Source organism: Montipora foliosa, chromosome 2 (assembly GCF_036669935.1).
Source record: "Montipora foliosa isolate CH-2021 chromosome 2, ASM3666993v2, whole genome shotgun sequence".
NCBI lineage: Eukaryota > Metazoa > Cnidaria > Anthozoa > Scleractinia > Acroporidae > Montipora > Montipora foliosa.
The window spans coordinates 53,042,022-53,069,521 of NC_090870.1; the positions used below are offsets into that span (position 1 = coordinate 53,042,022).

The window sequence follows — 27,500 nt, forward strand, 5'->3', positions numbered from 1 at the left end:
TAGAAAATGAGAAGGTAGATAAGAAAGCGGAGCTCTATGAACGCATGAATTTGTCTTTCTTTCACATTGTCTTTAATGACATTTTTTACAAGATCACTCTCAAAAGTCCTCTTGAAAGTCTTGAAACTCAACTAAAAAATTCCTGTAAGGCACCAAAGGCATATTGAAAGATCAAATTTTGAGGGACTCTGAGCTGACATGTACAGTAATTATAATGTTACTGGAATAAAAATTCACTCAGTAAGGCTGGGCGGTCTACCATCGTTATTTCGCCTGTGACATTTTCGACAAAGGGTAGCAAACTGTTGTTTGCTGCTCGATCACTCTTGTTTGATAGGCTGCTGATTATCACTTCGAAGAGTTCACTTCTTCTTCTTCTTCTTCTTCTTCTTCTTCTTCTTCTTCTTCTTCTTCTTCTTCTTCTTCTTCTTCTTGAACTTCTGACAAGTATCTGGTTTTTGACCTTTAGGACAATCACAAACAATTAATGCAATTATCCAGGCCTTGAGGGCAAGTGGGATTGAAGTTCACGATGAAGAAGGTTGGTTGTCTAGTTTTTGCATTGTTCCCTCTATCGCACCATGACAATTGAATCTCTCAATGGCAGGAATTTCTTTCATCTTGACTACTAATTTTCTTGAAACCTTCAAGAATCAAGTCTAACATCGAATTGAAGTAATAAAACCGTTTTACGCTGTAATTATAAAACGAAAAATAACTTTCAATCATTTCAGAAACGTTGTCCTGTCTAAAAGGGTAACTTGCCCTCTTAGGGCTACCCTGGGCGAGTGAAAGTAATTTTTGAAGCTTTAACATGAGAGACAAAAGGTTGGCTCCGCTGGAAGGGTGACCCTCTTAATAGTATAACAGGATTTTCGACAGTTTTGTAAAGTAGCGTACATATTTCTGAAAGCACCGGACGTGACATTTTTGGCGCAAGGCGCTTTGAGAGCGCCAATGGCTCGAGCTAACTAGGGAGGTGTGGGGGCCTGCCCCTTTCCCCCCCCCCCCCCCCCCCCTAGGAAAATTTTCAGAATAGAACACTTAGAAACGCTGTTTTCAGTGTTTCTGGAATCCTAGAATCAGTTTCCCAAGCAAGGCTGGAGTTCACTCACATTCTCTTTAACGCCCACGTCGCCAGTGGAGGGTAGGTGCCCAGGAAGCCTGGGGGCTGCAACCGCAGTCACATCCCCAAGGCGCTAGAACACCCGACTGGCCTGCCCAACCCGCAACCAAGCCACGAGCCCCCCGCGCCAGGCCCCCCTAAGGCACCCGTCACACTTGAGCCAGATAGCTCAGTGGAATAATAATAATAATAATAATAATAATAATAATAATAATAATAATAATAATAACACACAAAAAAAAAAGAGCACAAAAAAAAAAAAAAAAAAAGAAAGGGGGGGGAGAGGGAGGGAACGCCGAGAACCACTAAACTCCTAAACCGACTCACAACGCCACGCCAACAAACACGCTGCAAGCACATTGGACAACGCATGCACTACGCAGGAATACCGCTGAACCATGTCAGCCCCAGGGCTCCCCCAACCTAAAGAGTGCTGCAAACGCTACAAAAACGCATAACAACGCTAACAAACGCCTGCAAAACGCTACTGACCGGACTAGCTCCCGGTCGTGAACCATGTAACTATAACAAACGCTACAGAACGCACCAAAACGCTGAACAACGCTACCAGACGGCCAAGACACTAACAACCGCCTGCAAAACACTACTAACCAGACTAGCTCCTAGTCGTTAACTATGTTAAATTTTATTTAACTATATTTAACGCCCACGTCGCCAGTGGAGGGTAGGTGCCCAGGAAGCCTGGGGGCTGCAACCGCAGTCACATCCCCAAGGCGCTAGAACACCCGACTGGCCTGCCCAACCCGCAACCAAGCCACGAGCCCCCCGCGCCATGCCGAAGGGATCTCCGGGTAAGAAGAACCCGGAGCAAGGGGGCTCGGGGCAACTAGGCCTAAGCCCCCGATAGCCCAAACCTGAGGCACCCACCCCGCTGGTAACCAGAGAAATCCACTACCTGTTACGCCACCAGCTGGGAGGAAACACGGACAATGGAACTAACTGGAGTTCTGATATAGATCTGGTATGCCTCGCTCGACCAACGCCCCAAGGTTTTGATCAGGTGATCCGGAACACCACGTGCCGCTGCAGTGGTCGCCGCCCCAATCCGGAAACTATGGCCGGAGTAGGCGCCGGAGTACCCAGCCCCATGTAGGGTAGACTGCAAAAAGGATGATAGCTGCTGCCGGGTAAGAGGACGACCATCACTAAACAAGAACAGGGGCCCTGGAGCAGACCCACGCAGAGACAAGTACGTGCCCAACGCTGTTATGGGGCACACAGAGCCCGAGCCACGCCCCAAGTAGATATCACAACCCGCACGGAAGGGGTCTGTCTTGGAACACTTGATACGGACTTTGAAACAAGAGGGATTCACCAAGGAGTCCGCTTGCAGGTCGCTAACAGTCATATGGGTGTGAGGATCAAAGGCCGAGTTGACCGTGAATTCGCCCGCACGCAAAAACCCAAAAAATGCCAAGCAGCACGCAGCCCACAACATCACATGGTCTCTAGTAGACAGGTCCAAAGAGCACTGAATGACCTTCAGATGATCAACGGTGATAGGTAGGCGCCTGGGTGACACTGGACCTTGAACTCGCTTAATACCCCTTAGCAGACGCTGCAAACGAAGACAGTTGACTAGCGGGTCGGGAAGGCCATGGTCAATGTGAAGGGAGCGCACTGCTGATAGATAGACCTTGATGGAGGAATGGTTCAGGTTGTCGGCCAGGAAGGAAGCAAAGCGCATGAGAGTCTCCTCAGTGGCTGGGGGGATGGAGCCATCCTGGTTTGCACGACCATCCTGGCGGCAAAAGTCTGTAAATCGACGTTGGGCGGATCGGTACACTCGTCGGGTGGAAGGTGCAAGACCTTGGGTAAGTAAGAACCGACACTTCTGAGTCAAGGCATCTGAAGCGCTGCCAGAAGGGAAGCAGGAATAGGAGACGGGGTTGGGTCGGCCTGTGGCTCCAGGCGTCTGAACCGCTGAAATTGGAATCGAGAGAGTGCATCAGCAACTGGATTAGCTTTGCCTCGAACAGATGAAGCTGTAAATGAGAAGGAATGATGGATGGCCAGCATAGTCAAATAACGCAGCAACACCATTAAGTTTTTGTCCCGCGAGGTGCCAGACTTAAGTACAGCCACCACAGACTCGTTGTCACAAAAGAACTCGACCCGCCGAGATACCCACTGACAGCCCCACAGATAGGCTGCCACTACAATTGGGAAGAGCTCCTTGTACGCTATAGATGAGGAACTTTGTGCAGCTGACCAGGCACCAGCAAACCAGTGGGATTTAAAAATAGCTCCATAGCCCAACGAGCCCGCTGCATCCGATGAGACCTGGAAGTCCGGGAGAGGTGCCCATGTGGGCATGCAGAAAAAACTGAGGCCATCCCAAGTTTGGAACAGTTCCCGCCACCAGGTTAAATCCCGCCGAAATTCCTGGTTAAGCCTAATGGGGTGATCATCACGGCGAAAGGCACAAAGCAAGTCGATCATCCGGCGAAGGAATGTCCTACCCTGTGGGGCGACCTTGCAGGCGTGATGGAGATGGCCAATCAGGGATTCCAGCTCGCGACGTTTACAAAAACGTTTTGCTGACCACTCATCTAACAGTGAAACAATCCTATCTCTCTTGTCAGTCGGAAGGCGAGCCTGAAGATTCTCGGAGTCAAGTTCAATCCCAAGGATTGTAAGACGAGTCGCGGGTCCCTCCAACTTATCTGGATTAAGGGGAAGGCCAAGTTTTGAACACAGACGAACGCAGGTTTGAAGGTTGTTGTGGCACACAGGGGACGCCGGTGGGCCCAAAGTGAGGAAATCGTCCAAGTAATGACGGAGAAATGTAACCTCATAATTGTGAACCAGGATCCATTCAACCAGGTCTGCAATGGCGGTGAAAATAAATGGTGCTGAACGCAGCCCAAAAGGGAGCACCAAATCCACAAAATATTGCCCACGCCACTTCATGCCAAGAAGGGGGCGATCGTCTGGGTGGATAGCCACATTCCGATATGCACTGGCCACGTCGAACTTGGCCATTAACGTTCCTCGACCCAGAGACATTATGCCATCAATGAAAGCATCCACTGAAACATACTGAACTGTAAACGGGGGCTTAGGGATGCCGTCATTGACGCTTTGCCCCTCTGGGGATGATAGGTCTAAAATGAGACGCCACTTCCCAGGCTGATTAGTTTTGGGGATCACCCCGAAACGACTTATTTGCAATGACGGAAGCGGGGGCACTGGAAAAGGACCTGCCACCCTGCCAGAAGAGACTTCAGCTTGCAAGTAGGAGTCAATCACTGATGGGTGCTCAGCCGAGCTACGCATGTTTGAAGATGCAGATTTGAGGGACACCAAGGATGGGTCAAAGCCTATCCGAAATCCATCCCGTATGCCAGAAGTCACAAATGCCACAGCTGACTTGTTGGGATGGTGGCATAATTCGGCTTGAAATTGATCCAACTGTAATGGTGTGACCTGAGACACCGGAGATAACGGGGCAAAAGAGACAACTGGAACGCTGGGCTTAACTGGAACAGAAACGGGAACTGAGACTGGAACTGAAACTGGAACAGGACAAAACAACTTTGCCAACTGAGGCAATCCATTCGGCTGGCGAGGCAACGCAATCACATCATTCAAACTATGTACAAACACAACACTGGGCGAACCTCGCCCCTCAGTACTGTCCCCTGCTCCCTCCAGGGGAGGGGGAGCGGGAACGGGAACGAAATCCAGCTGAGCGGGGAAAGGGGCAGTTAGCCTTGGTATGCTCTCCCTCGCAATTGCTGCAGTTGTGGCGGAACTTGCACTTCCCAAATAGCCACCGGCATTTCCCTTCATTCCAGGAATGGCAGAATGGTGTGCGTCGGTGGGAGTCTGGGCTGTCTGAGGAAGACTGAGGAAACCCGGAAAGGGAAGACGGCCTTGGTTGCAGTGAGGACGATGCTGGCAAACGCAAATGAAAACTATACAGATCCAAATTCATTTTGGACCAATCCGTAAGGCCTGAGGCAGCGGCATCCCTTCTGAAGGCCAGATCGTATTCAAGCCAAGCCAGACCTGGATATTGGCGGGCTGTTTGAATAATGAGCAGCTTATATCTGGTCAAGTCTAACCAACGCAGGGGGTGAGAGGCGCACAGGACCAGCTGGAAAATCGTGAAGGCTTCAGTCCAAGTAAGAATATCCTTGATTTCAACCTGCCTGCGTTTTACGTTGGACACCAGGAGTTTACCCTCCAGGAAGGTCTGTGGTTCCTGATCCCCAGCTCGGAGATTGACTGTAAGTAGATCCGCCAACTCCACGAACTGGCCCTCGATGATCTTCTTGGCCAATTTTGCCGGGACTGGTGCATGACCAGGACCAACAATGAAAGCCTTATCAGACGTAGGCACTGATCCAGAGTTACCAAAACTTGGCAGGCTGCCGGATACACTGGGACTCGCGAATGGAGAGGTAATGGGGGCCATGAAGCGGGCCGAGCTTGAGTCAGTGATGGCCGACACAGGAGAAAAGGTAGGAATGAAGGCCGGCAAAGTAAACGTACCTGATGACGCCCCAAAAGCCATAGACGAGACATTGACATCACAAGAAACAGCAGTCGATCCAGAGGAGCTAGATGGAGTGACGCCAACAGAAGTGCCAAGGACGGAAGGGGGTAATGGCGAGGGGGCGCTCCCTTGAATTGAAGAGATGATAGTCGGAAGAGTGCTTCCAAGCGCGCGAACAACAGCCTCGGCGATCGAATCGACGGCCAAAGGCGCCACGGGGCCAGAGGGAGCCGTAGAAACCACCATCGGCGCGGGCGACAAGAGAGGTATGTCCTCCGAACGAAGTCCGGCGGACAAGCTATTGTTGGTTGAACGAGGTGGGTTCGGCATGATGTATGATCGAACACCAACCAGCGACGAGCGAGTTAGAGGCGACCACGAAAAAGAAGTGAAAAACGAACCAACAAACACGACAGAGAGCGAGAAAAAACCGCGGGCGATGAAGGACGAAGTCCTTTGGCCACGCTAACGGATCGGCGAGCACACTACGGTCCAGGGACGAAAGAGCGACGAGTGAAGGAAAGACAAACCAATAAACACGACAGCCGCCGAAGAAAAACCCTGGTCGATGACTGACGAAATCCTTAGAATTTTTTCCTTTGTTGACCACAACTGGGAACCGCTACACTAAGCCCGCCAAAATAAACGTATCGGAGCACACGATGGTCCGAAGCACGAAAGAGCGATGAGCGAGTAAAGACAAACCAACAGACACGACAGAGGGCGAGGAAACCACGGTCGATGACGGAAGAAATCCTTGTGTTTTCTCTATTGTTGTTTTTCTTTTGTTGACCACAACTGGGAACCGCTACACTAAGCCCGCCAAAGAAACGCCACGCTATCTGAGCGACGAGCCGACTATCGGAACTGGTACAAGAGAAGATAAGACGAACCACAACACGGCGGTGAAGACGAGATGGAGACGGTCGAAGATCGAAGAACTTCTATTTCAACCTGGACAGCGACCGAGATAGCCAACGAAGCGAGAAGAAGAACGCCGAGAACCACTAAACTCCTAAACCGACTCACAACGCCACGCCAACAAACACGCTGCAAGCACATTGGACAACGCATGCACTACGCAGGAATACCGCTGAACCATGTCAGCCCCAGGGCTCCCCCAACCTAAAGAGTGCTGCAAACGCTACAAAAACGCATAACAACGCTAACAAACGCCTGCAAAACGCTACTGACCGGACTAGCTCCCGGTCGTGAACCATGTAACTATAACAAACGCTACAGAACGCACCAAAACGCTGAACAACGCTACCAGACGGCCAAGACACTAACAACCGCCTGCAAAACACTACTAACCAGACTAGCTCCTAGTCGTTAACTATGTTAAATTTTATTTAACTATATTTAAAAAGTAAAAGGGTACCAATTTGTTGAATACGCTTCGCAAAATCTGAATCAAATGAGAACCTAAAGTCAAAACGCGTTAAAAAGTCGAAAGTTTTGCGAATTATGTAAGGGATGAAAATTTATCAGCCATTCTAAATCCCATTTAGGGGAGGCGGACTCTCAATGAACCCTACATGGGCTTTCCATGTTTAAAAGAAAAAACACCAATCAGTATGCAAAACTAGCGACAAGTCTTCGCAAGGGATAGCAACGACATACCAACCACGTTTTTTTTCTAGGCAGAAGGGGAAAAGTAACTTGTAAAAAAAAAACATCCAGCAGTATGCAAAACTAGCGACAACCTTACCTTGGTTACCGCCATGTCCTTCAAAGTCTTCTGACGCCAGATTCACATGTACCTATTCACTGTCAGAAAGTATTGTCTAAGAAGGCCACAGCTTCTCTTGGCGTGCATTTCATACCAGCTTATGATGAATCTCTGTCAAGAAAAAGTTGGAAAGAAATTCGTTGAATGAAGGCAGTCTTATTAACCAAATCACTAACAAACGCTTGTATTGTATCTTGCTGGCGAAATAGATCAAAAGCAAGAAAAGAGGCATGACATGTGAAAAATTAATCGCACGAAAAGCCTCTATTTTCACCGCTTAAAAGTCTCGAAAGGTATAGGACGTCTCGTCGCTTTCCTCTCGCTTCGTTCCTCGAATATTGAGAACAGTATTCACTGTGATATCACAGCTATTTGACGAAATAACTAAATTCATAGTTACTCAGTAGGTTTGGGGGGACATGCCGTCATTATTTCGCCAGTGATATTTTCGACACTGAAGCGAAGCGAAGGTACATTTAGCAAATTGATGTTTGATAATCTTTTGGGAAAGAATTCTCTGAGTGTTAAGTATTTGCGACATTATTAAAAAAAAAACAACAGGGGTGATTATAAATTGAATTTATAGAGTGTATTGAAGTCGTTGTCATTGAGAAATCGTTCTCCTCTCTTTCTTTTGAAGGATTACTACCAGCCCTTTTTAGTCGTCTCAGTAATGTGTTGACGATTGAGGATGTGATGGGCGTGGTCCTAGGTAAATCTTTGCTTTTGTTTTTAATAGAACACAAGACTGCTGCTATTTGTTATGTTATCAAGTGACACACTCATGACTATTTTTTTTTTGTTTGCCTTAGGTTCCGAGGATCCTTATGATAGAATGAGGCCTGCATTGTTGCGGTATATAAGCGAGGATCTTTTGCATGGAAATCCACAAACAAGTGAAAACTTAAGCGTGAGATGACCTGTTTTGTTTCTTTCAATTGTTAAGAAGTAGTCATGTTGTATGTTACCCACTGATTAACAACCTCAATCGGTTGATAGGAGGCTGGGCACTTGTGAACGCCGGCCCACAGATAATATGGAGTTAAAACACAGGACCGCTACGCTAAGTGGGAAAAAACTCGTGGAAGCGAGGCCATCAACCATTGTTCCTGTGAAAACAATCGCGCCAAACTCCTCGGACAGGATTGTCAAAATGGATGCGTACTTCCATTTGTAAGTCAAGCGTAGGTGTTGAGATACTAGCTCGTGAATAAAAACCATCGAGAACATCCACGTCAAAGTCTGTTCTAAACTGAAATTGGTGTGGATTCTATTACACGATAATGCTATCATGAGAAAAGCAGAAAAGCTCGCGGTTTTGATTTCTAAAGAAATTGTGGCTGCGTTGGTTGCTGGACGACGCACGAAAATTTTGTTGCATCAAGTTCCTCACTGACGAAGGGCGAACGCTTGAAACGTCAGCTTTTTAATGAACCATCCTGAAAGTCAATTTAGGGTGCGTTCGATTTACCCTAGTCCGGAATAGGAATACGTGGAGTGATGATTTAAAACGGTATGTCAGGCGTTTTGAAGCGACAAGGATAACAAAGATGTGTTTCAAATAGCATTTTAGCCGGTGTTTGACAATTTTAAAGTGAGTCTCCGTAAAAACGAGGGATTTCTAACTTCTATTCCATGTATTCATATACCGGAATACGGTAAATGGAACGCACCGTTAATCTGCTGTTAATTTAGTTTAAGTTTAAATTTTGTCCTTCAGGCTGGAGTTGCAGAACTTTGTAAAGAAATGGTCAACGGTATAGCCGACTCTATTGTAAGTTGAGTTTTCTCAGTTTTCAATACAATACATACTTAATTGACCGCTCTCCATAGGGGCTTTTCAGGGCCAACTAGCCTAGTATAATTAACAATTATTCGCCGAAGGCGAAGTGATTATCGGTGAATAATCACCGAGACGAAGTCGAGGTGAATATTTAACAATTATTCCATGAGCGCGCGTTGGATATGAGATGGTAAATAGCCAACGAGGCGCGTAGCGCCGAGTTGGCTATAACCAGTCTCATATCCAACAAGCGCGAATGGAATAATTGTTTTATTAAATTCCTTAAACTCCAAAAATTTGGAAGTACGAAATACGAGCGAAAAGAGGGAGCAAATCCGAGCGAAATCGAAAAAACTTGATGAGAACTGATGCGATGTTGTGTAATACCTTGTGGTCAGATAGACGCAGGCTCGTCACAAAAACATTTCTTGCCTTCTTGCGTACTTCTAAACGTCGGAATGGATCCAAACTTTGCGCAAAAAAATTTTGTTTTCCTTTTTGGCTTTATTCAAAGAGAAATCTCGCTTTCGGGTGAAAACATTTTTAGTTTAGCAACGCTTAACGCAATCATTTACCATATAAGGTCAAACCAAGGTATATGAGGTGATAACCGGGATTGAGTGAACCAATCAGAGCACGCGAAATGCATTATCCGAGGTTGAGAATTTAATAATCACCGATAATCACTGAGCCTGAGGCGAATAATTGTTTTAGTATAAATACACATGTGATTATTTCAAAAAAGAGGGGAAAAAAACATTTCAAGGCGAAAATCATCTTCACTTACAGTGGCAAAACGACTACTGGCAGCCATTTTGTCTGTCGAGGTGATTATCGGCTGATAATCCGAGATAGCGAGCCAATGAGAGCGCCCGATTTTGTATAATCACCTGTGTATTTATACTAATATCATATAGCCCCACTCCAACCTCCCGTTTTTTTATTTTTGTTTCAAAATAACGGAGTGTGGAATGCCTTTTGAAGACGAGCCTAATTTATAATTCTGTATGGTGGAAAGGACAGAGAACAAGGCCAGGTCCCAACACCCGGAGAATGTGCCGGGCCCGGGGCCAGTCTCTCGAAAGCCCGATAATTTTTCGGAAAAGGAGGCCATTTGTGCGAATGCAATACGCTGGTTTTAAAACGCTGAAACTATAGTATGTTTTCAACATAACTAAGAGCAACATGATTGTGAAAACTAATGACGTAAAAACCGGCCTCCCCTTCTTAGAGATAGAGAGAGAATTGTGTCACCGCGGGACCCAGGTGAGGCCAGACCAGATTACAACACATGAGAACTATGTCCTCGACTCTTTTCGAAACGTGCGCGAGTTCTTAAACATCCCACACAATCTTATCACTAGCCGAAGCGTGTAATCTAAGACCACTCCTTCGGTTTTTAGTGCTAGTCGGAGAAGATGTAAATTTTACCCGCAATTGCTTGTAATCTCGCAATCTGATTGGCTAATTTGCCGTTGTCGATAAGCTGCTCGCGTCAACTTCTCTTTTTTTGTGTGTAATAGCTAATCAGAATAGCTCATTTTGGGAAATAAACCAGTCAGATTGCGAGAAAGTTATAGACAACGCTTGCTCTTTCGGAATCACGAGGAGTTTGACCACTGACGACTGTGGTGACGAATGTCGTTGTCGATTAGAGTACAGACAACGCTGAACCACATTCGATTTGTTAAATCTAACCGTCTGGTACAAACTATCAGTCATCTAATAATTTGAGCGGCCGAGACATTGCTTGCTTTTCATTGCAATTATACATTTGATTCTCTGTCTCGAGTTGATAACGGCCTTTAAACCGCAAAATCCTTTCTTCCAGCGAAGTGTTCCCACCAAAGATGACATTGACATTGTTGCCTCGTCTCAAAGTTTCCTGGAACACAATGTCAGAGTTGCAGTGGATTTAGTCCTGAGTTCAGGTGAGTGTCGTTTAAAGCCATCGTCCCAACACTCAGTCACTCAGTATCTTTTTTCGGTCATTTGGCAAAGTGGCGGTGAATTCCTGCCAAATTGGTCATAGGACTACATTGTTAAATGAACCTGTGCCAAGTCGACTCTACCTGGCTGCCTTGACAACTGCGTTAAAGTTTCTCATAGGTTAGATCCCCAGTGTTCTAACAGAAGCTTCCACCGTTGTCAGCCAACTCCACGAAGGAGACTGCTCCACTTGGTGCCCGTGCCACGAGGTTCCCTGCACGCTGCACCCGAAGAAAGCCTTGAAATTAGACTTTTGTACCCTTAGAAAAGCTTGGGGAAGTCCACCAACTAGACCATGGTCAGTTACATGAATGGTTCTGTACAGGTGGGCTACTAGATATGCTGTCCTCTAGACTTGGTTTTCGATTGTGGGTGCGCCAGTCCCTCTTCTATCGCCTCCATGAGACCTCTGAGCGGCGGTTAGGGCAAAGCCTGTTATATTCCTGAGTGATCGTTTGCTTTCCGACAATAGGGAGCTTGAGCAAGGACAACGTCACAAAACAAAAGGTTTAATGAGCAAAAACAATGTTTTGCACGCCCCGCACGTTCGTTTCATTATTTTAATACATTTCTTTGCCGTTCTCATCCTGACAACGACGTGAAATGACCGATTTTGAGGCTTTGTGGAGGACACAAGCACCTGAAGTTGAATTTTCAATTTTCTGTGGAAATATCCACACCACACCGCTCTCACCTTTCTCTTGTGGATACGAAGGTGTTGAAGAGGAATAAAGTAGAAGAAGTAAAAGTGGAAGTCGCCAATTTTATTGCTGGAATGTGAGCACACACTTGCCATGCCCAGTGACTTGTGGTAATCGCAAAATTATTAAAATAACAGCAAAGAATACTTTTTGACAACGGTCTCGTAGCCGTCGTCGTCTTCCTTGCTTAAGGTCCCTAATACTCTCTGAAATATGTTTGAGGTGTGAGCGAGGGCAAGGTTAGAATTCCTCTCTAATGCCCCGTCCACACGTATCCGGAGATTTTTGTATCCGCAAATGTTTTTTATGCGGATACACCTAGCGTCCACACGTGTCCGCCGTATACGCTCGGTGTATCCGGAGATTTCTGTATACGCTCTCCAGAGTGGAAATTTCTGTATAAGCTGTGTATCCGGATACGTGTGGACGCTCGTATCCGTATATTTTTGTATACGCTGACGTCACAGTATCAGAACCAGTCTTTTTCCGCGCGAGATTTTCCAAAATGGCGGCGAGCAGAAACGTTGTGTGTTCAATGCTACTTGGACTACTTTCAAGCCTAATAGCGTGTCTCGAACTAAATGTTTCAATGTTAAATCTAAACTTTAACTACTTGAGAAGACGTCTAAGCATTATGCGGCTTCTAGCCATGTCTGATTCAAAACAAATGAGTTGTCTTTGGTTTTTTTCTGTTTTTCTCTTAATTGAGACTTTTTTTATGGTGTTTTTTAACAGGAATCTTTTTCGCTCTTCAAGCTCACACGTGTTGAAACTTCAAGTAAACAAACAAGAACGCCGCGAATTTGGCGCCAAAATTATCGCAGGCTCAGCTTTCTTGGTAATGCGCATGCTCTGTTGACTAATCCTTTGAGATGTCCGGATACGAATCGGATACGTGTGGACGCAGATATTTGTATCCGCATAAAAAAGTTTGCGGATACAAAAATCTCCGGATACGTGTGGACGGGGCCTAAGCAATCATTGAATCCTATCAGTAGAAAGCTCAGTAATTTTGAAAGACATCTACCCTGCACTTTTATAATGCTGTCCACTTTGTTCTTTTCTTTTGCACAGAGGACAATCCTAGATTTGCAGAATATTTCCAAGACCATATAAAGGAAATTGTCATGGAATATTTCACATTGCTGGTGTTCTGTTACAGGGATGGCTTCGAGGGAGTCGAACAAGTTGTTCGGAGTAGAGCGGTAAGACGGCCACGGTGTTTTTGAACGCTCAGAGTGGTACATGTGTTTTCTCAGAACGTTCGAAAATAGCTTTTTTCAATAAGCTCAGTCATGCACGCATTTGATTGGTTCTCACATATGAGATGTAAGAGGACAGACGCATCGCTCATCTTAAAAAAAACCTTTTAATTGCTGCGAGCACTGGTGAGCGCTCACTATTCTTGACATTGGGACTTCCTGTGCCTTAAATACCAGGCCCCAGTTGTTCAAAAGGTGGATAACGCTATCCGCCGGAAAAATCACTAGCCATTGGATAGCGCAATAGCCTGACGTCTCACTAGCGGATTTTATCACCAAGCCTCAAATTCAAAAATCAAATTTGTAAATTTTGACTTAAATTGATCCCAAAGGAACGAACTAGGGAAGAAACCCACGTGCGAACAGTATTGCATATCCAGATGATTCGAATAATTTTGTGCAAACGAGGCGTGGTGGTGAATTTTTGAGCATATGACGTCATCATGCATAACGCCTATTGGTTTCGCACCGAATAGGCCATTTCCGACTTCATGTCTGCCTCCTCTTCAAAACGAGTCTAAATGCGAAGTTTTTGTGATGGTAATTAGTTCTACTTTACATATGAATGAAAACTAATTTTCATAAGTAAAACTTTGCACTTAGACTCGCTTTGAAGAGGAGGCAGACATGAACTCGGAAATGGCCTATTATCCAATGGATAGTGATTTTCCCGGCGGATGGCGCTTTCCATCATTTGAACAATTGGGGCCTGGGTTAAAGTGGATCTTAGGATTTCACTGGACGAGCTCACAGTACACATGCGCAGCGGTTTTCCACGTAAAGATGCCTTTATGCTGACTTGTTTGTCTCCTTTTAAGTGTGTCCATGAAGGATTGCATGTATTGAGTTGCACGCCGATTTTGTTGAGCTTTAACATCATTTTTGCCTAGAAATAAAAGTGAGAGCTCTACTCCTCCAGAAAGTACCCTTTTTTTGTTGGACTACAATGTAAGAAAATCGGACGGTTGTCCAAAACTCCAGCACGGCATGACAGTGTTGGATTTTGAGACAGTTGTAAAGTCAAGTTAAAACGTTGGAAAAAAAATAACAAATATGTGCGTGAGTGTTTCGGCGAGACTCTCGTAAACTGTTCTTACTATGTATAAAGTTGAAGGGTTAACTCCCTCAAGAGGAACTGACACAGCAGTTTCACTGTCATTGGTGGAAACTGGTTTAACTCTTAATTTTGTACTGTAGTTTACACGTATCATTTCTGACAACTCAGAGAAACGATATTGGAAGAACCTTAGCAGGATCTATTTATATTTGTTTTCGATGTTTTCGTCCATATTTGAATGTGTCAACCGATTTTCATTTTCTCCATCCCGATCTTTAGGTAATGACAAATACATGTACCTTCAATGCCTTAATACGGTTCTCGGTAATAGAACCGTAGCATTATTTTAGTTGTTCTCCATTGATACAAAACGTCTTTTTAGGCCTAAGAGCAAAGCTAGCTAGTGTGCATGACAGGGTCGCTTTAACAAGTTTATTTTTGCAGCCTCAAGCAAGAATAACCGAAGACATGGATGAAGAAACGCGCGAAATTCTTGTGCAGATGCTACTAAGAAATATTCGGCAGATGTATTACAGCAGAGCTTACTGCTATCCACGTCTTGAGCGCTTTATGATCCGCGCTCCTTCACCCCCACCCCCTGGGGAAGAACAACCGCCGTCAAAGGAAAGCCACCCCCCTCAGGAAACAGTCGATGGCTTACCCAAGGGTGGAGCGGTAAGGAATCGTTTTTGTTGTTGATTTTAACTGCATCCGCATTCGAATGCTTCAAACAGGAGAGCAAGTTTTGACCTCTAGAAGACTAGTTCGCATGCTTCAACACTGAGCTTCAAAAGATGCAACCAAGAAACTTGTCTATCATCTTTCCTATGGGCTTGTTACACCTTGGAACATCTGTTGTTGGATTTGAAGATTTGAGGTGCGTGGCATGGTAAAGCACGCAAACGAACGGGGCACATTGTCCATTCAGAACCTCGATAAACGCCCAAGCTCCCTAGGACTTTTCTTGTAGATCTATGGGAAGAACTTCCGACCGGAGTTACGAAGGTCGTACGTTCGAATCTTGCCCAAAACTTTGATTTTTGCCCGTAGCCAAGCAACTAGCCTATAAACCTTTAAGCGTGAGAAAACATGTGCCTTAAACTCCTTGGACAGGAAACAGGAATGTCCAAACTGTGGCATACGTTTATTTGCAAGTCAAGCGCAGGGTGTTGAGTCATTAGGTGAGCTCTAGGATTTCCACGTGAAAATCAAATCAAAATCACGTCTTATGATACTTGACCGAGAATTACTTATATTTCAAGGATAACATATCCTGACTTCTTGTATTCCCCACAGGGGGCTGTTGATGAAGAAATGGATAGTCATGGATCTGATGACTCGGAAACGTTTACCACTCCCCCCGGATCTATTACAGCTGACGCTGAATCCGATGTGCTGGAACCGGATTGTCCGGAGGGACAGCAGGGAGAGGATGCTATTGAAGAGGATGAGGGTGATGACGAGTGGAAAGCAATCATGCCCGAGGTAAGAAAATACTCACGAAGGAAAGGAGGTATATACGGATTTTAGATTAAGACTGCAAGGATGAACACCACCATCAAAGTGGAAAAGGACAACACTTTCCTGGTAGTGTTTGGTGTTATTTAGCTGAGAAAATTAATGTTCATTGACGAATGGTTGACTGAGAAGGGAGATTTTCGCCATCATGTACCAGTGGGATGCAGGGATGGCGCATTGGTGAGAGCACTCGCCTCCCACCAATGTGGCTCCGATTCGATTGCCAGACTCGGCGTCTTATGTGGGTTGAGTTTTTTGGCTCTCTACTCTGCACTCTGTAGGTACTCCGGTTTTCTCCTCTTTTCAAAAACCAACCTTTGATTTGATTTGCGTTAATTTGTTTATTTCAGTTTACAGCGTCCCCAATGGACGTTTGCAGCGGACGATCACATGGTACAAAAACCGCCATTCTGGAGAGCAAATTGCGCCCTTGGACATCTAAGACAAAGAGAATATAGATTAAGTTTGTTTTTTTAGATGTCCCGGTGCAGCGCAATTTGCTCTCTATTTTGGCGGCTTTTGTACCATGTGATCGCCAGCTGCAAAGGGCTTATTCGTGCTCCTGCACTAGAAGACTAGGCACTTAAATCAAGTTCCTTTCCTTTCCCTTTTGTATACAAATGACTACTCCCTAATAACGTGAAATGGTCGAATTTAAAGTTTTGTAGAAAACGTCAGTACCTGAGGCTTTTTTTTTGTAATCTCTCCTTTGTAGTGGACACTATTTTTGTCAAATAAAAAGGGTTGAAATAGTTGCGCAGGGATAACAACGCGATTTTGTATTTCAGGTGACGTGGTTGCATAAGTCCATCATGGACGGAATGCATCAATGGCGGCCAAAAAAAATTCTTTTGTTTATGTGCTAATTAGACTCACTTGCCTCGTTTGCATGGACAAATACAAAAGAAATGTTGCTTGAGAGCGAGGCTAGTGAGTCAAATTAGCACATAATATTGGCTTTTCCGATTATGTGAATCGCGAAAGTCTAGAATTCCATTCATTGCTTCCATTTTAACTGGCACTTAATCCTTATCCAACTCTTAACCCATTACTAAAATTGTCTATTGTGTGAAGGATTGGATCCCTGTAATTACAACCGATATTGTGCGCCAGAGAAGAATGCCGTCACAGGCACCTTTCAGTGATGCTTACATCAACGGGCGGCCACCCAAGAGGCGCAAGGTACGTGTTTTCTGTAGACGCTAAAACAAATTCTCGAAATTTAATAACTCGCAGACGTTGTTTGTCACGAAGTCCATCAGTTTCCCCTGGTTTTGCCTGTGGATAAACTAAAATGTTGGGCTGTAGTTTCTAAGCCAGTCGTTTAGGAGTTAGCCTTCGAACAGGTTTCTCCAGCCTTTTTTCGTGACAGGAGAGTTATGGGGGTCGTAAATCTGCTCGAATATCATTGGCCTGTGAAGCGAGACCCTGCTTCCAAGCCACCTCTTTTTGAATTGTCCGCTTGCCAACGAAAGCATTATTCTGATTAAAAAATGACCGGTGACGACAACCAAGGTGTAGCACGCCGGCGTTGAACTCGTTTGTTCCACGCCTATAAAACCTCGCGGAGAGAAATGCATAGCATGTTTCGTCCAGTCAGTTCGATGGCTGAGGAAAGTTCTTATTGGGCTTTGCGTAAAAAGGCTAGTGTTTTAAGCAGAATTGTAAAGCTTTTCAAGGAATGATTAAATTTGTGAAGGTCACAATTTTTCAGGGACTCTTTACCTCTACCCTAAGCACGAAAAACTTAGTTAGGTCCCCAAAAGGTACGTTGTATGTAACAAAAAGTGCAAGATACCTTACAGGGCTTTTGCCAGATTTCTCTTTTAATGTTTTGATCAAGTTATTTCAAACTTGTAGCGGTAGTAAATTGTTAACTGAGAATGGTGAAAAGTTTTGAGTGATGAGGCAGCTGCGGGAGTGGTTCCTCGTGCAAAGCTAGTTTTCTTCCGTGGTCTTTAGCATGGTTTTTTTTTTTGTGTGTGTGTGTGTTAAGATTTTAGACCAGCAAAGTGTTCCACCCAGCGAGACCAGCATTAGTGACGCACTCAAACAAGCGGTGTCAGCCAGCGGCGCCACGCCTCTCACCAGCGTGGAAGGTAAGACAATGCTGCATTCCATGTAGACCGGTGACCTCAGAAAAGTTACAGTAATTCAGCATTAACGAGGCTCGAAAGGGTTTTCCACAGGTAACTTCGAGTTTCCAATTGATAAACAAGCAACAAATTGTTTCCGTCTGTTTTTTAAAAATATCTTTAAAAAACTAATTCAGTGTTTGTTTCAAATTGTGAAATTCTATCTCCGCATTAAATTCTCTAGTATGAGAAAAAATTTGGCAGGTATTTTTCATCCGGTCACCCGTTTTGATTCAACCCTTTCGAGCCTGTAGTCGGGGGAATGTGAAAGCCAGTTTGATGCAGTCGTGTTCCTGGGATCTACAATAGTTTGATGTCGACTAGGAGACTTGAAGTCTGTCTGTCGACTTGATGTCGACTAGCAGACTTAACTTACCTACGTTAAAAGTATAAAAAAAAACAGTGGACGCAACAAAAGAAGATATTTTTGTCCCCTGCGGTGGCGATTCTTTCGGCCAGCACCGAGGTGAGGACCTCTACCCTATCCTGAATTATGCGCAGCCGTAGTGAAGACCCATTTTTTTACTAGTTGCAACCGTTATTGTTGTTATTTAATGAGGCTGCGCAGAAGAGTTAGAAGTCCATGGGCGCTTTCCATTCGACTAGAAGTTTCAGTTAAATTTGATATCACGTGGCGAATGCTAGAGCTTTTTTCCGGTTGGCCGTTCGAAAATGCCAATCACATCAATGAATTTTGGGGCTGCCACGCAGCTCTCAGAACGACTCACGGGATTGGTACAGAACACAACGGACACAAAGAACGATGTAAAAGAAACGATGGACCATGACGTAAAACGATAGAGCTGCGTCTTGAAGGGATCCAACGAAATTAGAGGTTGTAAAGAGCTGCGTCCTGACTGGAGTTTTGCCCCGAAATGTAAACTGCAATTTCGCCCGATGACGAATGAACCAACGGGACGCAATTTTCCAGGCGGTTGGTCCAGAATTCTGAAACCTGAGGATCGCTGCGGGAGTTATACTAAGTCCGCAAGTGCGGCCCAGGGGTTAGGACGCTTGCCTTGATCAAGACCCGTTCTGACCACTAGTTGAATTTGATCCTGGTAGTCCCTGGTTCAACTTCCCAGCTGCACTTGTAAATAGCCAACTGGTTTGCCTCCGGCCAGTTGGGATTCTTAACAGTTGTTGTTGTTGTTCTTGTTCTTTTCTGTCGTTTCGTTCATTGTGTTTCATTGTTCCTGAAAAACCCCTATGAAGAGTGGTCAATTAATCATGTATTGTGTTGTATTGTATCCCCTTCCATTCGATTCCTTGCCCGGTTTTTTTTTTTAATATTTGGTCAAATGGAAAGATTCAAATCAGCCGGAGGTCGTTATGCTTGGTTTTGAAGAAAAGAATCGCGGCCTGTTTGAAGCTGAATAAGGCAAGAAAATATTGGTCGTGTAACACAATTCTTTACGGAGACGGAGAGGGTTAAACTATGAACTTGGGATGCGCCTGTAAGAGTTTCTACGGGTCCTAAAGTGTCGTAAGTCTGAAAAAGAGACATCTGGATTTAACAATCTGGCCCGGGTTGCTCGGGTTAGCGCTAACCAGCGTTAAATACCATGGAAACGTATAGGTTATGATACCTCTTAACCATAGGTTAGCGCTAACCAGGCTTCGAGCAGCTAGCCCCTGATTCATTACTCTGTGTTATCTCTCTCTTCTTCAGCTCTGTCCAAAGCCGCAAAGGAAAATAGAGTTTTACACGACTCGTTCCGTAAAGAAGTCAAAAAGGAAGTAAAGTCAAGGCTAGAAAAAGATACAGACTACCGGCCTGACAGATTCCCCAATACAAGGGACTATTTTGACAAGGACACTCCATGAAACAAAATCATGACGTACAGTCGGACGAATCGTTAGGCCCACTGTACATAGAAAGCACAGGCACGAGTAGCGAACCCACACAGTGAATGCGTATTGCGTGGAAGGGGTCCATAACGTCGCACCTCTTTTTGAACTGAAGTCAAGATTTTATGACGGTTCCTATTAAAAGAAACCGGATGGACTATAATTCCTTCGAGCACTTGGACAGTGTTTCGTGTATGGCCATGTGCCGAGTACAAGTCGGTAGTTTTGACTCGACTTTGAAGTTTTGTTAGAGTGGGCTCTTTAATTCATTGTTATTGCATCAAGCGACTATCGTTACGAAACTGCGAATGCTTCTCTTCTATAATGCATCTGGACGAACTATCCAGTTTAGTGCGTCTTCGAAGACGCAGTAAAGTAGACACTTCGTCCAGACGCACAATGCGTCTTGTGCCAGTCTTTATACTAGAGGAATTTAACAGATGTAGAAAAAATATTTTCCCAAGTTCGTCCTAGAAGAATTATGCGTCTCGTATAGTTCGTCCCGTCTTTACACTAGACGGATAACACGAGAGACGCATAATTCTTCTGGACGGATTATGCGTCTCTAGTATAAAAAACGGCCAATTACTATATTAGTTATCTTCAAGCAATTAAGGGAAGAGGGGTGAGCTGAGGGCATCGAAATAATTAGAATTTTCTTTGGGAATTTTGCACGAATGAAATCACGGATTCTTGGTTTGTATTGCGGTTAAAATTTCAACGAATTTTTATTTTCCTCAGCTCAAACACTAAGTCATTAAATTTTTTGTCATAGATCTATGTTAAAAGAATAAAGGATATGTCGAAAAAGAATGATAATTATGATTCAACCTTAATATTGCGTGAGAGTGTTCGTGCAAGTTGTAGTTTTGTTGCCAGCGTAACTGCGAGTAGATGTCTCTCACGTGAGCCAGCTTCCACCGTGTCCGCCGCAACTAACATGTCGCAAAAGGATAATTGTCTACTTGTCAATTGTATGTTTTGAATTTTATTTGTTACCAGTCCTGTTATTCACGAAACCTGTTGCCATCCCGAAATTAACAAACTAGATTTTATCTGCAGTCGTGCTTTGTTTTCCGACTCTTGATCACGTGGCAATTGCCAAATAGATTGTCGTCTTCAAATATTGGACACACTTCAGTCTACTTATGCTCGCATGTGCTTTAAATAAAAGAGAAGACAGGGGATTACGTCAACTGGTTTACACTCCATGATCTATGTCAGGGCAACAGAATGGACAGAACAGGTCGTCGCATAGGGTCTATTGGAGGTTAAAATTATTGGTAAGCGTTTATCCTTAAATGTACCAAAATAATTTGCCTCAACTTTTATGCACGCTTGATTGTTTACACTCCACTTTCAATGACCCTCGCCATTCCGGTGCACACTATCGGAAAATCATTATGGTATAAATTTGAACGGTAAAACTTGTGAATGTTACTCTAACAAAAGGGAATAGACCAAATCGGCTAACTCAATGTTGTACCCAATTCAAACCCTTAGGGAATGAAACGTTTTGTTCCAGGTATTTCCATATCATTTAAGTATGAATGCTTCATTATTATGCAAATACAACACACAAAGATTCTTAATCCTGGGAGATTTGAATTCGGTACAACATTGAGTTAGCCGATTAGGTCTATTCGTTTTGCTTGAGTAGCAAGACGTTTATAATAGAGAGATGTAGAATCGCGTTTATAGCAAACGGCTAACGTCAGGTTCACAAAGAAATCTGGGTGACGTGTTTCATTCAAGCTGGTTCTATGCCTGTTAGCTACAGATTTCGAGCAAATTCTCAAGACAGAGGTAAAAGTTAGAACAAGAGCATATTTGTGCTTTTTCGACAAACAGAAACCTGCCGTTTCACGAAAATCCGATGCTAAATCTCTCTAATATTTAAGCCGTGGGTGGGTGGAAGGATGTATTTGCGAAAAATTATGCTGAGTGTAATACAGTGCCCTCTTTGGTTACTGCGCAAAGAAGATGCATGATGATGTTTCAGCTTGTCCCCGCCGCCTTCGAGCTTATTTCAAATTGAACGGCTTGTGCACTTTTGTAACTCGCATTGCAAATTAATATATTCGAACTTCCTGGGTCTGAACATTGCGTTTATTAGAATTTCACTCCTAGAAGTTGAAGGCAAAATGATAATCAAATATTGATCAGAACGAATCATTGTTCTTCGAATCGGAGCCAACCACACAAGTGCAAGATTAGTTGGCGCTTGTCGTGGTTCACCTTCAACTCCCCAAAGTTTCTGTTAAGTATGCTATAGACTCGGAATCTTTGTTTACGTTTTCTGCCTCTTTATAATTAGCCTAATGCTATCATTTTTCTAATCAGCCAGCCGAGAAAAAAAAAACTGAATATTGAAAGTGCATTGCATAATGAGCTTAAGGGCCGATCTAGGGAGAGGGTGAGCATCCCATAATGTCTTTCGAAACAATTGAAATAAAAATGGTCGCTGTACGGTATCTGCAAAAAGGTACTTATAACTGGAATTCTGGAAGGAAAAAAACGTCAGCAGTCAGCTAATCCATTCCTTAGTGGTGCATCCATTCCCCCCCCCCCCCCCTCAAAAAACGCGGATTTAACAGAGTTCAACAAGTTCTATTAAGTTTGAAGTCAATTTGAAAATAGCATGATGCCTTTTGTGAACAAACTCGTTATGTTAATGAAACAAAAGTCAGCATAGATTCCAATCAGCAGGTTTTCGGAGATCAGTTCGGTTCGCCGATGTCATCCGGTTAATAGTCGAGTCGGGTAGAGTCTAAAAGTACTCACGAGTGACCATGAGTCAGTTGTGGTCACCCGTAGTCACTCGTGGTCACTCGTGAGTACTTTTAGACGCTATCGTTGAGTCGAACTCTTCAATGCAACCATACTGGTTGTGTCTTATTGTCGTCGCGTCTTTATTTACGTTAGCACAGAACACACAGTGTGTTTGAAATTCTTGTTGGGATTTTTCGGCAAACGTCAATCCTAACTGAAGATTAGTAGTCAAATCTCGAGTTTTAATCTTAAAAGTGTTGTAATCGGATCAGCTTCATATGTGCACGCTACCTTAAGCATCATGATGCTGTTTTCCTTCAGGACGTGCCTTAAAACTGAAATTCCTACACCTTAAATTTTCAATTCAATTTCCCTGGTAAGTGAAGGCTTTTTTGTATAGGAAATCAACATGATCGTGAGTTTGAGTGCAATTTCGAAGAAATAAGCACTAGTAAATGTTTTCAAAGGCGAACCCCTGATAAATGCTTGGTTGCCGATTGTCTTTTGGAAACCCCTACGATAGGCCTTTTGCAACTAACGATCACATGGTACAAAATCCGCCATGCTGGAGGGCAAGCTCATTATTATTCCCCCACTGGGACATTAAAACGAAGACAAGACAAGCTTTTTTGGTTCAGGTCTCTTTGTTTTAATGTCCCAGTGGGGGAATAATAATGAGCTTGCCCTCCAGCATGGCGGATTTTGTACCATGTGATCGTTAGTTGCAAAAGGCCAATTAAATGCACGCCATGTGTAGATGCAATCGCATGGCGTCTCCGCTTAAGTGTCGCATACTATAGTTCTAAGTGTGCGTCTATGTCTCTTGTTGAAGCCTGCGTTTACGTTTTAGCATTTTCAAAATGGAGTCTTCGATCTCCATTGACAGCTACATGTGAATTTTCCTATCTGACAATTTTTTGTAAAAGCCAGAGATATTCTACCCTGGGCACCAGAGGTTTTTCTCGCGTGCGGCGGGAATTTTCGGCCGTAGGCCGAAGCCACGAGCGGCGCGGGTCACTATAAAGACTTGACTGAAAACCGGAAACCGCGCTAGAAAAGTCTCTGGCACCCAGGGTAGAGATATTCAAAACACGGGAAAATTCTCAACTGCGGCAAATTAATTATTGTTAACTTCACCGTACTATCAGACATTGACAACAGAAACCGTCGAGTGAGTCGGGTGTTGATCATGTAATACATACATCTTATTCGATGGTTAAACATATAATACGCGCGGATATTTTGCGAGTTGCGTAGTATTTGCTCTGTTCTAAACCGGTCAACCGGGACACTACAGTGTATTACCGTCTCATATTTTGCGCGTTCTCTTGACCAAATATGGTAGAATGGCGTAAGAGTGGAATAATAAATTTTCTAATTTTGTTCCATCGTTGTGTTCCATCTCGTTCACATCGAAGAATGTGGGTGAAGTATCCTAAAACCAAATTCACGGTGTGGGCAATTTCAGGGTGAAAATCGAAAATGAAAGGTTCACAAACTTCAGATGTGGTGATTTCACGTCGTCGTTATGCAGAGTACCGCAAAAATACGTGCTAACATGCGTGCCGCAAGTGCAGCACGATTATTTTTAACTATTAATGATATTCTGTTTTGTTGTCGTATCCGTCATTTCTTAAAAACTCTCTTATGGATGGATTTTCCATAATCATATTCTCACGGTTGCACTGGAAACGAGCATGAAGGAGAGGCTGATGCGGGGGAATCTCTTCAGATGCAAACTAGTTCCCCCACATGAGTCTTCATTGCATGTTCGTTCCAGTCCAACCGTGATAATACGAATAATTAGACACGTAGCCCTTGCGAGCTACCGGTTAATAGCCCACGAGGCGAGGCAGAATGGGCTGTTCACCCGTGGCCCTTGAGGGCGAAGGGTCCAATTGTTTTACTATCACCCAACTAGTCGAAAAGAGAAGACAATAATAAAGTTAGCAAATGCGTGTTGAAGAAATATTTACAAGTAAAGGTTTTTTTAAGAACAATTTGAAGTAAAAACTAACGATAAAAACACGCGACGTTTCGACCGTGTTCCCTTGTTACCTAGATTATTTTAAAACTCGTTCCGGCTAAGATACTTTGTTATTGTTCCCCTGTTTCCCAGTTCAAATTAGCCATGTTCTCTTATTCCATAAAATCCCTGGGAGGGCGTTTCCACTGACCTTTCGCGCTCACTTGAAGTAAATAAATATTACACGATCAAAAAGACAACTTGTGAAGGCAACATGGACTTTTGATACTGTACTTCATTTACATAACAAAGATCTTTGAACCGTGATGACCTGGTACCAAGCCGAGGAAAATGCAATCTAAACCCCTGGTGCTATGCATTTTATTAGGAAATTCACAATTATCCTGCATAAAATATTGGCACTGACTAAAATCCTATATTTTAACGATTATGATTTTTTAAATGGATGTAATAAAGGATGTAATAAAGTGGTAATTGAACTTGTGATTTCAAATCGAACTTGCGCTGCGCGCTCGTTTTAATCTATATCAAACCAGCAAGACTTAATTGTTACAAATATTCTTTTTTCGTTAGGATTGTCAAATTATGGAATGAGTTAGCGGGTAATATAGTAAAAGCTGATAGCTTTCAGCATTTAAAATCAAAACTCAAATTGTGCTTAAATATTTAATTGTAAAGATCTTGATATTTTTCTTTTTTTTTTGTCCTTTACATAGGGATGACCTCTAAGCTTCCTTTTCTAGAAGTACTTTTCTTCTTAGTTTTTAATTGTATATGTATATATAGTTTGCTTCTGGAATAAATGTATGTATGTATGTATGTATGTATGTCAAGGTGTTCGGAAACTTTTTTACACGCGTGGGTGGTGCATTTAATTAAAATCTTCCTGAACTTGTACAGGCTGATTAGGTTACGTTTAATAATTAGGTGCGTAGTGTCAGGGCAACCATCATTTCTTGGAAAACACTTTAAATACAAACATAAGAAAGGTTATGAGACTAACCCTTCGTCATTTCTCGCACCTGATAAACGGGACATTTGTTATCTACGCACTCGCTGCTCAAAGGAAGTTTTTTCTAGTTTGGTTATTTGTTAAATCATTCTTAATGCTGCTGGAACTCGCTCTTCATAAACAGATAACAAGTTAAACTGCGAGGTAAGCAGGAGCTTGTTTTGTAAAGATTTGATTGCTTTATATATATTTGGGGGCGAACGGCATGCATTCTTTGAACTGTTTTTCTCTTTAAGGACCCGTTTTATCCGTTTGTAGCAGAGACCCTTATCTTGAGCATGGATGAATAATGAATCAATTGCACAAAAGACCTACCAAACATTCTGCGAAAACTATATCTTTTTGCAATTGCGAGCAACTTATGCCACTTAGGGTTGAGTTTGGTGTCCGTAATCCTAGAGGGCAAAATTATTAATCTAGGATAACGCATAGTGCTTAGAAACGCCGGGAGATACACCTAAAGTATAATCTGTAAGATGAAAATAGATCTCCGGGAAGAAAAAATCTCTCACCACCTAGGGTGCGAAGAAGAAACAATATTTGGTTTGTAAAATGTCACTATTTAGATGACACCATTTTCATTACGTCAATAATAACGATTTCGTAAATTGAAAAAAATTTCTTTAACCGTTGACATCATACAGAGCGATGTTTTCACACATAGTGCGCAAAATTCAAGATAATTTGTTCTTCTTCGCAATCGAACCGAACCGCACTCTATTTCACTAACAAGGAAGGGGGGGGGGGGTTTCTAAACGAAACTTCTTTCCTTTTCGAAAAAAGTCGGTTCTGTGCTTCCTAACCAAGCCTTTTGCCATGATTTAGGCACGGAGCAGCTCGATTTTCCGCGACTAAATCGGTTGACATTTCGGCTCATCCTCGGTGTAAAAACCTGTGAAACTGATGGATGACGTAACACAAGGAAAACAAAAGTCCAAAAAAACATCAAAAAATACCCTAACCCTACCACGAGCTAACAAAACCGTAACCAAAAATTTCGCTCAAATTCAGTAAGATGGAACGCTGCATTTTACCGATAAAACTTGATTTTAGTCAAGTTTTAATCAAGTTTTAATCAAGTTCATTTTAATCAAGTTTTATCTTAAAAGATATAATAACAAGTAAGTTGTAATTGTGATAAAAGTGAAAACATGATTGTATGTAGCATATTTATATTACCATTATACCTTTAAGAATTTAAGATTAATTAAGGAACAGGAAGGCTATCTGCATTATTGATTATTGGCCATGGCATCATATTACTTTGACCAATCAAAAAGGACGGAGACCATCTGGTAAACCAATCAAACTTGAACTAATAGGTCTTGTATAAACAAATTATATGGTATTTTCAACGTCACAATAGTTTCTCAGAACACCCGAAGAATCAAATCTTTTTTCCCTTACAAAGATAAACTAGCTCCTTCCTTCAGGTCAAAAGTAGTGTGCAGAGCAAACTGCTGGGATTGCAATGATGTCTGCATAGGGAAAACGAAACGCCGATTACGTGACAGAAAAACAGAACATTTTAAAGCCCTAACTACAAATTGTCACGAATCTGCAATTGCTGATCATGTTTTCTTAACCAACCATAGAATTAAGTGGGATCATTTTGAAATATTAGCAACTGGTCGATCAGACATGCGTTGCAAAATTAAAGAGTCTCTGTTGATCCGTGATCTTAAGCCAGTCTTAAATGAAAACGTTGGCAGCGAGAAACTTTATCTCTATTATTAGGATATTCTTGTCGTTTTATGTCAATCAATTTTGCTAGTTCCCAGTCCGTACAGTTGTATTTTTGATGATGTATGTTGTAACATACGAAACGTTAAGTTTATAAAAGTTATGCATTTCAAGCAAATGTTTGTAGCCGCTGTTTGCGTTTTATTCCTGTTCTGGAGGGATTGAAGTCCCAAGGAATATTTGGAATTAGTCAAGAGCAAAGGCGGGCTCTTTTCCATTTTTCGAAAAGTCTAGGCATGCATGCCTCACGTGGGACGTTACGTTACTCGCGCATGCTTGATGGAAAATCGAACGGTTGTTCGTAGTG

The 27,500-nt window shown here is 43.4% G+C and overlaps 2 protein-coding genes across 2 annotated transcripts in view; both read left to right on the plus strand.

Moving 5' to 3' along the window:
- LOC137993543 (large proline-rich protein BAG6-like) overlaps positions 1-21,501 on the plus strand; it is a 47,158-nt gene extending 25,657 nt beyond the window's left edge. Inside the window, exons 15-25 of the mRNA XM_068839465.1 lie at positions 470-541; positions 8,024-8,095; positions 8,196-8,293; positions 9,104-9,157; positions 10,998-11,097; positions 12,931-13,061; positions 14,620-14,850; positions 15,472-15,660; positions 16,768-16,875; positions 17,690-17,792; positions 19,501-21,501. Of these exons, the coding sequence (XP_068695566.1) occupies positions 470-541; positions 8,024-8,095; positions 8,196-8,293; positions 9,104-9,157; positions 10,998-11,097; positions 12,931-13,061; positions 14,620-14,850; positions 15,472-15,660; positions 16,768-16,875; positions 17,690-17,792; positions 19,501-19,655 (1,313 nt within the window). The 3' untranslated portion in view covers positions 19,656-21,501. The remainder of the gene's footprint in view (positions 1-469; positions 542-8,023; positions 8,096-8,195; positions 8,294-9,103; positions 9,158-10,997; positions 11,098-12,930; positions 13,062-14,619; positions 14,851-15,471; positions 15,661-16,767; positions 16,876-17,689; positions 17,793-19,500) is intronic.
- Positions 20,826-27,500, plus strand: part of LOC137993545 (galanin receptor type 1-like) — a 23,138-nt gene continuing 16,463 nt past the window's right edge. The window contains exon 1 of the mRNA XM_068839467.1: positions 20,826-20,962. The gene's annotated coding sequence lies outside the window, so the exon portion shown is untranslated. The remainder of the gene's footprint in view (positions 20,963-27,500) is intronic.